General features: G+C 42.0%; 1 protein-coding gene and 1 non-coding gene across 4 annotated transcripts; one reads left to right on the top strand and one right to left on the bottom strand.

The window, feature by feature from the left end:
• Window positions 1-321: 321 nt before the first annotated feature.
• On the bottom strand, window positions 322-14,185 carry MED16 (mediator complex subunit 16). 3 transcript variants are annotated; one of them, XM_063455570.1, is made up of 15 exons: window positions 14,140-14,185; window positions 13,276-13,422; window positions 11,947-12,054; window positions 9,117-9,286; window positions 8,542-8,973; window positions 8,153-8,258; window positions 7,859-8,014; window positions 6,789-6,997; window positions 6,038-6,244; window positions 5,726-5,936; window positions 5,518-5,651; window positions 5,041-5,233; window positions 2,987-3,200; window positions 2,742-2,825; window positions 322-1,087 (listed from the first exon to the last, which is right to left on the bottom strand). In XM_063455570.1, exons 2-15 carry the CDS (start codon window positions 13,409-13,411, stop codon window positions 961-963), a joined length of 2,487 nt encoding a protein of 828 aa, XP_063311640.1. In that variant the 5' UTR covers window positions 13,412-13,422; window positions 14,140-14,185; the 3' UTR covers window positions 322-960. The 3 variants fall into 3 exon arrangements, with proteins under 3 accessions (XP_063311640.1, XP_063311641.1, XP_063311639.1); XM_063455571.1 differs by lacking the exon at window positions 14,140-14,185 and adding an exon at window positions 14,005-14,120 and having other exon boundaries at window positions 13,276-13,423; XM_063455569.1 differs by lacking the exon at window positions 14,140-14,185 and adding an exon at window positions 13,764-13,998 and having other exon boundaries at window positions 13,276-13,423.
• Window positions 14,186-14,446: 261 nt separating this feature from the next.
• Window positions 14,447-14,553, top strand: LOC134613168 (U6 spliceosomal RNA). The gene has a single exon (XR_010091191.1). It is a non-coding gene; the product is annotated as a U6 spliceosomal RNA (small nuclear RNA).
• The last annotated feature ends 3,395 nt before the right edge of the window (window positions 14,554-17,948 follow it).

Genomic DNA, 17,948 nt, shown 5'->3' with positions numbered 1-17,948 from the left:
AAACAGCAGTTACCTCTGTAATCAGAAACTGTACTCCCTACAAAATTATATGTACATAGTAAGCGATGTTAAATTGTCTGCTGCTTCCAAAATGGGACAAAGCATAAGGCTTTTAGTCTGAACACTTTTAGTCTGATCATCATTCTACTGATTTTACCGCTGTAGGTCTCCAAATAATTAACAGGATTGGGAATAAAGTGGTGATCAACTGAGTATTGAAAAACTCTGTAAATAAAATTGTGACAATAAACACTTATCACCAACACCTGTAGGAAGCGTATCATGGGTACATTAACAGTTATGAACACAAACCCATAAAGCTTCACTCAATCAATATATTAACTTTGTCTCTAAATAAACAAAAAGGGCAACAATTTACTGCAAATTTGATGTAAAACAATAGCATGAAAGTCAGTATATTCTGAAACATTTTCAATATACCTTAAAAGCAATTTGCAAAACAGGATCATAAGCTGTACACGGTGGGGATTTTTTTGTAGCCTTTGTAAGAATGCAGGCAGACATCAGAGCTTTACCTATTTACAGGTTTTCATTGAAGTTCAGTTACTCTATAGGCCAAATCTGTTTGTTGTTTTTTTCTTAGGACTAAAAGATTGATGTTCTTTGTACAAATAGTTTGTTTCTTTTTTTCAAAAGAGTTTTGTCTCCATGGAAATAGAATCTATGAAAGTGATGTTGAAATGGTTTCTTTTGTAAAACATACTCTGCAATGAAGGTTACTTGGAGGGCACACTATGGCTTGAGAGACGGTGGAATATAGTTACATCTCATGCTCCATCTTATACTTTGCATTGTTTGACTGAGACATTTTGCAAATGTATCCATAGAGCAACCACTATTTCTAAAGCATAAATGAAGGACATTGCAGGGCTTTCAATTTTATGGACTCGATAAGTGTCAAAGATGGTAATGGGACATGGTCAGTCTAATGGACGAGGGTCAAGAGTAAGTTATGGGCAACTTTCTCCACAGTCCACCGCAGAGACATGTTTTTATCCACCGCTGTTCCCATTGTTTTACTGCAGTGGCCTTATTTGGCGATTTCAACATGGTGACGCAACCACATCTAAAAAGAGTTATAACAGAAAGATGGAGAAAGTCAGGACTATGGTTGAAAATGGCAGTTTAGTATACAATGCTGTGAATATTAAAAAATAAAATCTACTTGTCCAAGCAAAAGAAAGAGTCTTTGTGCGTATTTTGTTGCGCTCCCTTAGCCTTCACTGTTATTCATGGTCCATGGATGGAATAAAAGTCACACGTGGGCTAGTGCGGGAGCTTGAGTTCTGAACTTCCACCAGGTGCAGGCCACAGTACTTGCTCGCTCGTGCTCTGGCGCTCACTAATGTGTTAGTGTGCACCCTGGAAATACAGCACTTGAGTTTAGACACATAACTGAGCTCCAGACCGCAAGGGAGTGAATACTGTGCTCAGTGCAGACCACAAGATCCTCATCCTGGCACACACACCCCAGGCTTCCTTACAGCAGCCCTGCAACAGATTGCTCTCTAATTACATTAGAATTTACTACAATCTAGACTACGCATGTCAACCTTGCGGCCCACAATGCCCTGGGGTCACTTTGTGTTGTGGCTGCGACCAGCTGCAAGACAGGAAAGATATTTCCGGTCTGATTCTTGTTTTCCCTCCCACGGCCGATCGCCTGCTCCCGCAGGCCAGCCACTACCCTTCCCTCCTGCTGGCAGTGCAGGGCTGGAACTGGTAGATGGGCGACTCATCTTAAGGTAGGGGAAGAGGGGCTTGTGGGACCTTTCTGTGTATTTGGCCGTGTTAGCTTTGAGTTTGACATGCTTGATCTAGACTATACATTTGTATGTAAAAGAACACTATAGGGTCAGGAACACAAATGTGTATTCCTGACCCTATAGTGTTAAAAACACATGAAGACTGAACCTCGACAAACTTTCTCCTATGCTGAGAAACCCTCCAACTCATTAAATAAAGTTAAATTTCATATATGAATAACATGTGATGTACTATGTTTCCACTCGAATGTCTTGTCAAACCCTGCCTTTTAAGTGGACATTATTAGAATTGATGAACTCAGCCAATCACAATCCTTTTCCATAGGAAAGCTTTGAATTAACTGAGATCGTCAAGTCTGATTATCTCAGCCAAGGAGGTAAGTCAGGGCCAAACGCCACCCTATCCAATCAACATCTCCTTATAGAGATGCATTGGATCAGAGCGTGCAGACACTAAATGGCAGAGCTGCACACTGTGCAGCACTGACCCAGGAAGCACGTCTAGTGGCTCTCTGAAGAGTTCTCGGAAAAGGCAGTGTTTACGTTAAAAAGTCTGCAGGGCCTAACTATACTCACCAGAACAACTACATAAACCTGTAGTTGTTCTGGTGACTAGTGTCCCTTTAAAATAAATGTGTTTCCCTCCTCCTTCTGAAAGGAGATGCCAACCTAATATGCTGTACCCACTTGTCATGTCCAGTGCAGTAACTATTCCTAATCTAATACTCATGCACTCCTAAAGATCTGAATCAATATCCCAAATTGTAATTCCCAACACTCAAAGAACCATAATCACTACAGTGTGTTATAGTAGGTATGGTGCCAAGAGCACTGGCAAACTCCTAATAGGAATATTCCTTCATGCATGTGTAACTTATGCACTACCATTTGATTCCTGTTTTTAGGATCTCTTCACATAGATAGTATGTGTACCACCCTGAACATCAGCCTCACCGGGTGCAAGATTTGCATGGTTCTGTCGGGAAAGTCCCCAAATGGAGTCTTCTCAAATGGTCAATCTTTGGCTGTGTTGGTGACCTAAGAGGAAAAAAAAAAAAAGTCACACACATACATGCCTCATCTATATAAAAAAAAGTCACACACATACATGCCTCATCTATATAAAACTGCAATAAGTGAAGGAATGAATGCCAGATTAACACTCATTATATAAATTTCTATACAGATTACTATCTTACCGTGTGTAGGCATCATACTGAATAGAGGCATGACTGGCTACTCCAGGAGGTCTCCCAAACTGTAAACGTAGGGGAAGCTTGCTTTGTAGCCGGCTAATAACTCCATTCCCGAGGGGCAACCAGTCCATACTGGGTATGAGGAGTTGGCTAGGGAGCAGACAGCACTCATCAATCAGTGCTTCATCGGGTTCACATGGATGAGACTCATCCCGAGCTAAATGGGCAACATCAATAAATAATCAGTACAACACTTCACATCCACCAGAACTGAAACAATTACATTTGTAATGGTCTGTGAGTAGTTAAGTTATTAAAGGAAAATTAAATATTTATTTACTAATAACGAGAATTGTATTGAATTGAAAATTCAAATTGCAAAATTTAGACAAAAAGTGCTGATTTGTAAAAATCAGCCTCGCTATAGAATAGCTATGTAATACTACTTGATTTTCAATTTACTATAATTCAGTTTAGTAAATAAACCTCTTTCTGCCTCTACATGCAACATAACCACTGCCACCTGCTGTAGTGATTATGGTGCTAGAAGTGTCCTGGTGCCCTCCCAGAGTAAGTGGTTGGCAATTTAGCCAGGGTCTGCTATTCACCTACCCCTGAGCTAATCTTGCAGTGCAGTGATGGCTCACTGCCTGACTGCATCAGCTAAATGATCTCAGCCAATGAACTAAGCCCAGAACGATTGGGCTTAGCCAAGTGCAGGAACTTCTGAGTCAGCTGGCAGACCTCAGGTCTTTTACATTTTAGTATAAGAAAATTTTGGCTCTAAACAATGAAAAAATAAAAAAAATAAAGAAAGTCTATCTTCTTTAGTGGTCGCACAAAAAAAATTTGGAGTCGTTTTAACACATTAGCAATATCTCTAGTTTTGTGATAGTTTAATTTTTTCCATGATGGGTTGATCCCGAAGAGTTTGTAAATTTCTCTACCACACACAAACACAAAACTAAACCCCCCTTAACGACACATGACGTGTGACATGTCATTATTCCCTTTTATTCCAGAAGTTTGGTCCTTAAGGGGTTAACTAATTTGGCAATTGCTGTACAAATGTTGTGATTCAACGTTACACCCTACTCCACTAAAAGAAATAAGAAACACAAACCATGTAAGGACTTGTTTTTACTACCAACTGTGTTTATATGAACAAGCAACACATTTCATGCGCGCGCACAATATTGTGTGATCATATGGCTGCATGTGTTTCTGGCACATGGCACAGCACCTACATACAGTGTCTCCACTCTCTGCATGGAGACATTGAAAGTTCCTCAAAGAGATGTATTCATTCAATTCAGCTCTATGAGGAGATGCTGACTGGCGCAGAGCAGCATTTTGCCACACATGCGCTATAGCTTTCCAATGCTTTCCTAAGGGAAAAGATTAGATCGTCAATACCGATTAGATCAGCCAAGGAGACGGGGTCAGTCGTTGCGAGACCAGCGCAGAGATGGAGAAAAGGTACATTTAAAATCTTTTTACTCCATTCTGAGGTGAACCAACGACCTAAACATGTGTACATGTTTGTATTCCTAACACTACGGTGTTCGAGTAAGTGATGAGATGTTATTTGAAAATATTTAAATAAAAGTACACCAAAGCCAGAGTGTATAACATGGGCCATTTCTGGCCCTTGTGGCAACAACTAGCTGTTGAGTAATCTGCTCATTGTTTAGTATTATAATAATCTCAAAAGGAGTGTTGCCATTTATTGTAATTATATTCAAAGTTAGCTTTAGGAAATACTGTTAACCCAGCTTTAGATTTGATAATAGTTTAGATTCCTTCAGCATAGTTTTTGTATATCCTACCCTGTGTGATTTCCTGAGCAAAATATGTCAAGCCTCACCCAAAAAGTGGGCACTGCAGGAATATTTCCACAGATTAATGCTCTATTCTTAACTTTACAATTTTCCATCTGAATGCATGTGTTGTACAGAAAGTAATGCATTTAATGTTGTTTAATCTATATACACAGCTGAGAGAAGGATTGTAATGTTTAAAGGGTCTAGTCATTGAAAGTGTTTGTTCTTTCTTACAGCACAACCAAAGGCGAGTGAGCAGACGAAAAAGCAGGGACATGCTGTCCTGCGTATCTGAGGTGGCCGTGTACACTGGAAGACAACTGGACTTCAGAAGGCCCCAAATCCGGATCATCACCATCATCTCGCGTAATGTACCAAGAGAACTTCCATCACGGAGGAAACTGTGTCCAGGTCGAACAGAGGAACCCTGTTGGGAAATAAAAGGATGGAGGTTAAAAATAATTCTAGTGGGCTATAAAACTAATTTGTACATACTGTGTAATGTATCAATAGGGATCGGAAACTGCATTTAAAAAGGGCAGAGGTAGGGGGAGTTTAAAAAAAACAAACAAAAAAAAAAAACAATATTGGATCAAAAGCATATCCTAGTGGAGCAATGCAATGATCATTCCAACCACACAGGGATGATCGTTTGAATGGCCATTCAGTAAAGTGGTTAGGTTCAAATAAGGAAAGTAAATTGACAGGTACCTGGTTAGGAAGGCTGGCTAATAAGTACAGTACGAAGTCCCCCAGCCACTGAATTAACTGTTGCAGGGATTGAAGAGTTGGCATATCCAGCACAAACTCCTCAGTCTTCAAATTAATCATCACTTTGTCTATATCTGAAAAGAGACAACACTTATACCAGTTCTCAACATAGGATACGGGTAATCACAACAAAAAGCAACACACTTACCAACATCTGTGAACTTGTTGCAGATCTCAGTGAGTCGATCCCCCGGACTCTTGTCAGGAGTGTTAAGAAAGTGGGGGCGTAGCAGGGATTTCAAAGTACAACTAATGGAGATAAGAAATAGTTTGGCATGGTAATCACACACTCGAGTCACAGTACTTGGGGACAGCTTGCAGAGGGATGCTTTCATTGCCAAGATTCTGGTGGAGAGGACCTAGAAGTAAATGTAAATTAGAAACTTGGAATTGGTGCAAAATACTCTACGCTAACATGATCATTGCCCTAACTATATGGGTTTACGTGTTCCAAAAATACCTGTTGGAGGGCTGCATTTTGTCTGGTGTATTCTTCATGCAGCTTCTCTACCAGATTGTGCACCATGCCTGGTAGAACATGAAGAAGAATATCCCACCAGTCATATCCAGTAACCATACAATATTCAAGAAGGAAAAGCAAATGACGTAGAGAAGTGGTCATATCCAGAGGGTGTCCCATTGAGGGAGAGACTCGCAACATGCTGAGCTGTGAAGATAAGGAGTTATGGATAATTCAAGCGATTTACCAGGATATCCAACCTATAAAATATACCCTTTGCAGAATTACACATCCTATACATAATACAAGTTATTATTATTGTCATTTAGAAAGCAAATATATAGAATATTTACAGGAACGATAGGTTGAAGAGGACCCTGCTAAAACGAGCTTACAGTCTATAGGTTTTATCTATTCATTGTAACAGATGCATACATACATTTTTGCAGATCTACTTATTTAGGGTTATGATCCAGAAAACAGTAACATTTTATTTATTTCACCAGAACTAGAGAATTGAATATGTATAAAAATAAATTGTTAATAAAAAGCCCCCCCAAAAATAAATAAATAAAACACCCACTTAGGATGTGCAGGCGCCCAGAATGTTCTAAAACCGTATTTTAAAAGAACAGTGTTTTTAAACTAGAGAGTGGTACCTATAGGCTACAATGTTATTCTGTCCTAGCCATGTGCACTTCTTAAAGCACCTCCTACAACTTAGTGCCAGCATTAATTTTACTCAACTGACCTTGCCTTGTGTGTCTAGTCCAACCAACGCCAGGGAAGTCCACGACATTTGCAAAGCCTTGAAGTGAACGCATGGGGTAGGTGAACGCTGACGTTTCAGACTTGGCTCTTCAGAAGGTCGCATAGAAGAGCCAAATAGAACAGCCATTGTCTGCAAAGACAGTCTGTGTACAATATGTACATTGCCATCGTGGAAGGCCAAAGCCAGGCCTGCAGGAAAAGAAAAATAAGACTTATTAGAATATTAAAAGGTATACTTGAAGCACATGTCACCATGCATCTATTAAAATACATTGACAAAAAAAAAAAAACCTGAGAAGGAGAGCCCACCTCCTCTGACATGCCTGAATCCCCTACTCTTCCCTTGCATGCCATAGGTACAGATGTGAATGAAGTAATTAGAATTTTAATCGAAATCAAGTAAAAATGCAAATATACACTCTCTATGTCAGTAGGAGGTGAACCGTGCCGGATGAGGTGGACAACAATTGCTGTGTTTTAAACGACTCTTCCATTAGCATGAAAATACGGTTATGCTGCCAGCATACATCACAGATGGCACTTTGTGTGTATTTAATGTACATCACATAGGCACAGACAAAATTTAGCATCTAATTTTACACATACCTAAAAAAAGGTGGACGGTGGATCTACAGTTAATTGCGGAGGTACACTATAGCTTTAGGAATACAGTTTTATATTTCTGCCGCTAGAGTATTCCTTTAAGATGGGAAGGAACACACTGAGCAGTTGGCTCACATGAACTCATTCTATTAACACCTCATCTGCAACACAGTCGGTGAGGGGAGAATCAGTGAGCAGTCACTAAATTTATCAAAATGATTACAAGTTGTTTTGCTTTACAATCATATTCTGTTTGCAAGAATAGCAAAAAAATAACTACTCCCAACAGCCTGTTGAAATATAACAAATTAGTACCTGGGAAAATACAGAATCTGGATATACACTATGAAGTTTCTGTAAGGAAATATAAACCATAGCTATACAATATTCTCTTCAATAATTATAGGAACAAATAGAGATGCAGCACAGTAAAGTTACATATCTCACCTAGACCAGGATAGAACTTGGTTTCATTTGCCATCTTAATGTCTGCACTAGTGAGGGAGATAGGTAGCTTTGGCAATGCTACAGCTGAGACCCGCTCAAGCTCATTGGTAGCTGAGAGAATGCGCCACTTCAAGATCATTGGCTGCTTATCACTTGCTAAAAGAAAGAGGAAAGGAACATAGATCATAGAAGATCATTTAAAACAAGATAATTTAAAGGAAACATCAGAAATGTAAAAATGGGTAAAGAAAAAACAAACAAACATGGAAAACGAGAATTAGCATGAGTACGTACCACCTGGGGGCAACTGCTGAAAGATATTATTTAGGGGAAGTCCTTCTTTGCGCAGAGACCAGCACTCTGCTACACTGGAACATTGATTGGAGGCACAGAGGAGAACCTGCCACGTAGAGAGTGATTTGTAACACTGCATATAAGAGTAACTTACTGAAGCTTTTCACACTATAACAAATTGTTCTACATTACATTTGTGCAATGTCTTCCTTTAAAAGAGAACTGTTACATAAAATAAAATTATCGTCACCGACTCTTGCTGTAAAACATCTATAACTTTAATGGACATCATTTATCCACTTAGAAAAATAAAACACCAACAACATGCAAAAACAAACAAACAAAAACAGTATTTGAAACAATCTGTTGCATTTTCTTCTCACACCTACCTGCTCGGACATATCGCGGGCTAGGAATTTGAGGTGTGTTACAGCAGGGAACTTGTCCTTGCGTCCTGGGTCTGTGGTACAACGCATGAAAAGGGAAGGCAGGATCTCTGTATCAATTTTGCACTTCTCACTCACAACAGAAACACACACTTTGTAGAACTGCACAGGGGATGTGCTGCTCCCATCACAAGTGGCTACAACAATGTTTCCACCACCTGTGAAAGCAATGTCGGCAAGTGCGACACGACATCGTAGTCGACACAGACTCTCTGTTGCTGTAAGCACTTGACCGTTGGGTTTCAGCAGAGACACTGTTACCAAACCACTTATCGTCACTGCAATCCATCCTTCCATAGGCTTCCCTCCAAACAAAGTGAGGGACGGAGAAAATTTGACACGAGAGAACTTCTCTCCAAAACTGGAGACACCAGACTGCAAGGTTAAAGATAAAAACAAACATTTACCACATAATAAGAAAAAAACTATTTAATGGGAAGTGACCGACAAAAAGTATAGAAATATGTGGCATGGAATTCTGATTTAATTGACTAATACTTTATAAGTTCTTAGCTTACCTTCTCAACATGTAGAGCCAGTTTTACTCCATTATGCAGCCAGGAGAGAGCCACAATAGGGTCACCATCTACTTCGCTTCCCACCAGGCTCTGCCAGCTGTTGGCCAAATGATCAGTCATTCCCCAGCACTTAATTCGCCCATCTGCATCAGCCGAAAGTAAACGCGATCCTATGATTCCAACGAAAGTACAAAAAAAGTTAATGGACTTAAGAATACCCTCCCGTCTTTGCTCTACACTACACTCTTTATTACACACTTTAATAAACACTTTTTCTACGTACTATTGATGTAGAATTATTAAAAATCTTTATTGAACTTGTATTGAATTATTGCACCAACTCCATTTTAACCTGATACTGTGACAAATCCTCCATTTTGTCCTCATAACCTGACTTCTCCATATGAAAACTACATTACATGACAGAATTTCTCAGCACATCTAAAACAATAGACAAAGACTGTATTCTCCATAAGGATATGACTAACCCAGGAACTGTTGAATTTCCCCTAACTCGCAACATAGTATAATTTAAAGGCCATGAGAACACAGTAGTAATGAAATGTTCTATTCATAAGAGACCTTGCACCTAACCACGAGACCTGACATCACCGACCGTGTAAAATGACGCTCAAGACCCCCTTGTCCCCACCCGTGTCCAAAACAATACCACCTCTTGGTGGGTGGACACGAAGCTAACCACTTAGTTTTTGAGCCAATTAATTATATTGATAGGTGGATACTAATCCAGACACTTAACAATTAATCCAATTAATGATGTTTATTCACTGATATCTTGATGATCAATGATGACGAAAATGCCTCTTAAAAGGGCCTGCGCGCCCGCTTTTCTTCACTTGCCAATAAATTTCCTCGAAGTTATTTTAACCTGAACTCCGTGTGTCAGACTGAATTACTTCAGCGTATATACGCAATTCAATTCTCTTTAATTTGGACAGGAACAGATAGACATTTAAACATTTTGGTTTACTGAAAAAGTACCATAACACTATCACCCTTTGTTGGTAGGAAAGCAGGAACTGTTTGAAGCTTGTTTTTAACAAAAGTGTTTTTTTAAAGAGTATGGTCCATGCAGCACCAAGAGGTTGCTGTAGATTTTAGGATGCACACCTCCCATTCCATCACATTCTAAGGTTGCTGTATTCGATGAAATCAGGTGACTTTGGAGGTAATTGTAGTACACTAAACCCATTATTCATGTCAAGGGAACCAGCCAGGTGCTCTGGCACGTTACCCTGCTGGAAGCAACAATTAGAAAATATGTTGACTGTGGACATAAAGGGATCAACATAAAGAGCATTTAAACAATGCTAGCTTGGTATTAAGCAAATTATTGTTTGCCAATAATTATTTCCCACACCATTACACCATCAACAAAAGACAAGATAAATTCATGATGTTTACCACAAAATCTGACCCCACCTCCTGCATGTCACAGCAGAAATCAGGATTTGTCAGACCATTGTCTTTCCGAACTGCTACTATACAGTTTTGGTGTACCTGTGAGAACTGTAGACAGTTTTTAGCAGACAGGAGGGGAACATAGTGCAGCCAAGCACGTCAATGGCCAACGTGCTGTGTGTTCATAGATCGTCTTTTTCACAGCACTGTTATAATACATAGTCATTTCAGGTTGTGCCAACTTACTATCAGCATGAACCAGTATGACTATTCTCTTTTTAGCATGGCATTTCCACTTACAGAACTACTGTATATTGGAATTGTTCGGTTAGCAAATTCCTCTGTAAACTCCAACACTTCTGTGCATGATAATTCAAAAGATCAGCAATTTCTGAGATACCCAAACCACACATCTACAATCATTGCTTGTTCAAAGTCATTTAGATTTCTTCTTCATTTTGATTTGAACAAGAACTAAATCTCTTGAGCAAGTCTGCATGCTTTAAAGCACTGGGTTAGCCCCACATGATTGGCATCAGATGTACAGGTATACCTAATAATGTGATCACGGTGTGTATATTCTCTTTTTTTTTTTTTTTTTTTTAAGTGGCTCTGTCACAGTAATAGAGGTGTGACTTCATTTCATAATTCTTAATTTCTTGTTGATCATCGATAGATTTACCCTGCAGTCTTGCATAATCCTCCATAAACCTGTGTTGCACACTGATATATTTGTGAGAGTACAGCACTGATACAGCTCCTGGCTGATGAAGTGCAAGGAGTTGAAGAAGGAAGATGGCATTGCCCACAGGGAAGAACTTCAGGTAAGCATATATACCTTAAGTTTCGCCCAATGGATGTCACACACAAAGCAAGAATGTCATATTTGGGGTCTTTGCAAAGACCACCATAAGTAACAGAGCAGCTTTAACAAAACACTCCAAACATCTCAAGCAGTTTAGGTTGCAGAAGTACTTTATGTGGGAGGAGTGTGCCCTCTTTCCATTTTACAATAAGTGCAGATTTCAAATTAGAACTTTAATAATTTAACCTTGTTACACCCCTTTTCTGTCAGACTACTGGTACCTTTTCTTCCTGGTAGTATAGCTCAGTGGTGCTCAACGCAACACACAGACACTTGCTCACAGCACTTTCCTTGCAAAAACTACTAATTGAACTGCATTGGGAAGTATGTGACTGGACAGCCACAGAAGGTCTGGGCTGGAGAAAAAGTGGGGGGGGGGGGGGGGGGGGCGTGAAAATGCTGTATACAAAAATACTGCAACTTTTGCAAGTTGTTTTTAAATACATATTTTTGGCAGTGGATATATATACGGATTTTGGCAGTGGAGTGTCCCTTAAACACACACACTCGCTTACAAGTTCTGTAGCTAGATGCATTTCATACCTGACTGATCCCATTCTAAGCTGGTAATAACTTCTTGATGGCCTGAGTTGATTGAATAAACATCCCATGGATGTTCTGTATCCAGTATGTGAATCATGTGAGTGAGATCTGAAAGAAATGACATCTTAGTTAATCTGCCAGTAGTACTTGAAACAATGTGTAAGGCAAGACATTAATTAGACATCTTACTGATACTTTTGTGTTTTATATATTGTCTTGTGGTGCAGGCAATACTTCTTTACGTCATGTGAATAAACAGGACAGTGGCAGGCAAGGCAATCTTTGGAACTCCAGATGATGTGGACTTCATCTCCCATAATACTCTTACAGTCATAATGCTGGCAAAGCATCAGAGGAGATGCAGTCCATAACGTGCCAAAGGTTACATACCCTTGAAATAGGACAACTCTCATTTTCACGTCTTTTTTTTAAAGTTGTATTACATTTCATAAAACAGGTATTCACTTGTTAAATAATGTATGTGAGAAAACATAGAGAAAATTGCAGTTTAAAAAAAAATAAAACAATATATACAGTATATATTTTTAATTATTTTTAAAACCAAGCAGCCATTTTCAATCAGTCTCTATTGTTATCTGACCAACTGCTGCTCAACCTAACTTGCCTGTCTAGATTGAGCAGCAGTTGACCAGATAACAGTATGGTCATAGCGACATTTTCTCAAAAAAACTAAGAAAAAAAAACCCCACATAAATAAATTGCTTTTTATTAAATGTAACAAACTTAAGAAATGAGATGTGAAAATATGATGTCCTTTAATAAAAGGATAAGATTTATCAAAAACTGTCTTGCTGAGAAATGACATATACAAATAAACTCTGTCATCTGCACAAAAATGCTCCATTTACAATAATAGTTATACATCAAATGGGCTATGCATATCACCAAGTAACAATTAGAGATCGAAATCTCTAGTCATCTAAATTACACTTACATACCAGTAAAGGGTTATTGCACCAATAAGCATATGCTTATTCCAGTGAATAATTGTTAATGTTATCCACTTCAATACATTACACTCATATTTATTTATTTAAAAAAAAAAGAAAAAAAGAAACAGTTTAGTAGATGTACCACCAAAGAAAACTAGCATGTCATTCGCTTTGCGTGTCTTATTTGAGAGTATGTGAAATCTTGCAACAGGGACAATCTAGTATTTGTATCCAAATATAAATATGTGAATTCCTGGTCATTTTTAAGTCTACTGAATAACCCTGGCTTATAAACTACAATGATCTAGTTGTACTGCAGAACTATAAAATTACAAATCTCTGAAAAAGAAAAAAAAAAAAAAGACAGATGTTGTACCTTTCTCCTCCTCATTGCGCTGATCTGTGGTGAATGCAACCAGATTTCTACATGACCAGGCACACACCAGTGGGATAGATGGGCAATGATTGGTCCGAGGACGCCGGTCCCATTCACATATGTATGCCACATCCATTGTGGCAAAAGCCTATGTAATTTTAGAGAAAAATATATATAAATGTTTATATACTGGAACTTTTACTTAGATTTAGAAACATAAAAGCACCTAAAATACAAAATTATTAGGTTAAGACAGGCAATAAGAAATACAAAATTATTAGGTTAAGACAGGCAATAAGAAATGCAAAATTATTGTGTTAAGGGAAACAATAAGAAATAGAAGAATATATGAGCTGGTGAACCAAGTTTCCCATGATGCTCAGGCAGCCAATCTGTCTGAGTATTACTTAAAATGTAGTCCAGGGCACCAGCAAGGTGTACTATTCAGTAGAGTGTATTAATTCTAACTGAATATCAAACGTTCTCACCTTAGTGATTAATCCTGCAACAGAACCAGTGATAATCACAGACTGGTTTATTGAGTGAAGGAAGAAAGCACATAAACAAAGATGTCCCCAATATGAAATGTAAATCTGGCTAACTGAGAAAAATGGAATCAACAAGCAGAAGCAATGCAGGAAGGTTGATGTGAATGGTTACAGCTCTTATAATAGAGAGGAAAATGAAAACAGGAAGAGGGTAATCACAAAGATCTAATGATTCACACACATGGGTACAGTGAGACAGAGCAGCAGTGGGAATCAGAGCGATACAGACGGTGTTATTAAAATATAGTCAGATGGAAACGTGAAACCGGTAAGAAAAAGGCGACTGTAAAGGACAGTTATAGCTCTTTAAACATACAGACTTGTGCTATTCAATATCTATCAGGCTCAGGAGACCGTCCACGGCGCACTCCGATGACCTCATAGGCAATTAGCATATTGTCATTCCCGGCATGCATCGCGGCAGAACTTTCTTTCAAGTTCGCCGAACTTAAACTGCTTTTAAAGAACACCTGGAAAATAATTACTTGATTGAAGTTGGCAAAACATGTTTGGACTGTAATGAGTAATATTTGTGAAGCGTTTAGAAATATATAGTTATCACCGGAAGGTTAATGTATTTGAAATGTCAGGCTATATATACCACTTGGATGGACTAGGAGTTTGTGCTCGCTTCGGCAGCACATATACTAAAATTGGAACGATACAGAGAAGATTAGCATGGCCCCTGCGCAAGGATGACACGCAAATTCGTGAAGCGTTCCATATTTTCTTACTGCACCATGTATATAGTGCTGCTTTCTCTAAATCACTCTAAATCCTCACTTTTATTACTTTCAGTGGCAGCACCCAAATCAGTATGCCTGCCGTGTGTATATCAAATCAGTGAGAGTGTGTGTCCGTTTTCTCTGTGTGGAAATGTGTGCAAGTGACTTGTGTGTGTCCTATGTGTAACTTTGTGTGCCAGTGTCAATGATAGGGCCAGATTTTGCCATTGGCCCCCTACATCATGCCGTGTCCCCCCTTATGGCCTCCCAGCTCTAAAGAGGTACTGAGGTGTACCTCCGGGCCGTCACCTGGAGGGGTCCGGGGACTTCTATTGTGTGCTGCCAGTTGCGGGAACCCTCCGCTCCGTCTGCCCGGGAGCTGGGAAGCAGGGGGTGGGGGGTGCAGAGCTGCAGACAGTGGCAGAACTACCGTGGTCACAGGGGTCACAGCTGCGATCAGGCCCGTCACCCTGTTGACCCCTGCGACCCCTGTGCCTGCTGGCCATGTCGTGCAGCTCTGGCCTGCACGGTATAACTGCAGGGGCTGCACATTCAGTGGCCCATCGAGTGGCTCATGCTGTTAGGGCCATCAGATGGCAAAGTATTTCCAGGGGGCCTGGCCAGCGCTGCAGCGCTTTAACAGCGCGACCGAACCCCCTGTGATGAGGTCAGAGCTGGGAGGAAGGAGAGGAGGGAGACAAAGTTGAAACTCTGATTCCCATCAGCCTGAGCCACCACTGGACCCCAGAGAAGTCACCCTCCTGCACCTAAAAGGTAGGAAACAGGAGGGTGACTAAACCATTTTGCATGTGTGTGTGTTTATGTGTATATGTCTGTATGTGCGTGTGTCTGTCTGTATGTGTTTGTGTGTTTCTATGTGTATCTGTATATCTGCATATCTGCCCTAGGTATCCGCATGCGTGTCACTGTTTGTATCTGTATGAATGTCATTCTGTGTATCTGAATGTTTGCCCTTAAGTGTCTGTGTATCTGCATGTGTGTCTATATGTGTATCTGTCTGTATGTGTGCCTGTGTATCCGCATGTGTGTCAGTGTATCTGTATGTGTGTCAGTGTTTGTATCTGTAGTAGTGTCATTCTGTGTATCTCAATGTGTGTCATTCTGTGTGTCTGTGTATCTGCATGTGTGTCTGTGTATCTGTGTGTTAGTTTGTGTGTCTGTGTATTTGCATGTGTGTCAGCAGGGGCGGACTGACCGGTCGGGCACTTCGGACATGGTCCGAGGGCCCGGCCGGGAGGGGGGCCCGCCATCAGGGGGCCCGGCCGCCCCTTTAAATGCTGCAGCCGCCTGAGCGCTCTCTTAAGAGCGCTCAGGCGGCTGCAGCTTCTCACCTCCCCTCCCCGTAGCGTGGCCGAGCTGCTCTGCGTCCGCGGTGCCGGCCGGAGTTATAGGAAGGTGCACACACACTGAGTGTGCACCTTCCTGTCAGTCCGGCCGGGTACAGGAAACAGAAACTCCTGTTCCGCGCGGAACAGGAGTTTCTGTTTCCTGTTCCCGGCCGGACTGACAGGAAGGTGCGCACTCAGTGTGTGTGCACCTTCCTATCAATCCGGTCGGCACCGCGGACGCAGAGCCTCTCGACCACGCTACGTGGAGGGGGTAAAAAGAGAGAGGGAGGGAGGGGAGGAGGGGGGGGGAGTTAAAAGAGAGAGGGGGGGTTAAAAGAGAGGGGGAGGGGGGGTTAAAAGAGAGAGGGAGGGGGGGTAAAAGAGAGGGGGAGGGGGGGTTAAAAGAGAGAGGGAGGGGGGGTAAAAGAGAGAGGGAGGGGGGGTTAAAAGAGAGAGGGAGGGGGGTTAAAAGAGAGAGGGAGGGGGGATTAAAAGAGAGAGGGAGGGGGTTTAAAAGAGAGAGGGAGGGGGGGTAAAAAGAGAGAGGGAGGGGGTAAAAAGAGAGAGGGAGGGGGGGTTGTTAAAAGAGATGGGTTAAAAGAGAGAGGGAGGGGGGTTTAAAAGAGGGAGGGGGGTTTAAAAGAGGGAGGGGGTTAAAAGAGGGAGGGGGGTTAAAAGAGAGAGGAGGGGTTAAAAGAGAGAGGGAGGGGAGGTTAAAAGAGAGAGGGGAGGTTAAAAGAGAGAGGGGGGTTAAAAGAGAGAGGGAGGGGGGGTAAAAAGAGAGAGGGAGGGGGGTAAAAAGAGAGAGGGGAGTAGGGGGGGTAAAAAGAGAGAGGGAGGGGGGTAAGAAGAGAGAGGGAGGGGGTAAGAAGAGGGAGGGGGGGTAAGAAGAGGGAGGGGGTAAGAAGAGAGAGAGGGGGTAAGAAGGGAGGGGGGAGTAAGAAGAGGGGGAGGGGGAGTAAAAGAGGAAGGGGGGGAGTAAGAAGAGGGGGAGGGGAGAGTAAGAAGAGGGGGGAGGGGGTGAGAAGAGGGGAGATTAAGAAGAGAGGGGGGAGTAAAGGGGGTAAGAAGAGGGGAGGGGGGAGTAAAAAGAGGAATGGGGAGTAAGAAGAGGGGGAGGGGGGTAAGAAGAGGGGGGAGTAAGAAGAGGGAGGAGTAAGAAGAGGTGGGAGTAAGAAGAGGGGGAGGGGGAGTAAGAAGATGGGGAGAGTAAGAAGGGGGAGTAAGGAGAGGGGGAGGGGGGAGTAAGAAGAGGGGAGAGTAAGAATGGGGGTAAGAAGAGAGTGGGAGTAAGAAGGGGGTAAGAAGAGGGGGAGGGGGGGTAAGAAGAGGGGGAGGGGGGAGTAAGAGGAGGGCAATTGCCCCCTCCCCTGTCCGCAGGCACCGTGTGGGCAGCCGGCAGGGGAGGGTGGAAGAGAGGACCCGGGAGCTCAGCCTGCAGCTCCTCTGGATCCTTCTTGCGCGAGCACAGATCGTTGCCGCGGTTACCACGGCAACGTTACGGCTCTTGCAAGAGTAAACTCTAGCCCTGGAGCTACGGGCTAGAGTTCACTCTCAACACTGTGACCACCAGGTATTCCTGGTGGTCGCAGTGGTGAGAGTGAACTTTAGCCCCATAAACACACTGCCCCCACACCATACACATTCACACACTGCCCCCCATACACACACACTGCCCCCACACACACCATACACACACACTGCCCCCACACACACCATACACATTTACACACATTGCCTCACACACACACACACACATACACTGCCCACCCATACACACACAGCCCCCCATACTAACATTGCCACACACATACACAGCCCCCTCGTACACACATTGCCCCACACACCCTACACATTCACACACTACACCCCCTCACACACACTGAACCTTTCACACAGACTGCACCCCTTACACATTGCACCACTGCTCCTATACCCTACTACAGCCTCATATCCCAGCAGACCCCAGGTAAGTTGTCAAACTGTTCTTAAACGGTTTGACTACTTACTCTGGGAGGGGGGCCCGGCCCTCCTGGCACCATAACGACTAC

This window comes from Pelobates fuscus, chromosome 5 (genome assembly GCF_036172605.1).
Source record: "Pelobates fuscus isolate aPelFus1 chromosome 5, aPelFus1.pri, whole genome shotgun sequence".
Taxonomy (NCBI): Eukaryota; Metazoa; Chordata; class Amphibia; order Anura; family Pelobatidae; genus Pelobates; species Pelobates fuscus.
The sequence above is the reverse complement of the archived record's forward strand: the minus strand, read 5'-3'. Positions and strand labels throughout refer to the sequence as shown.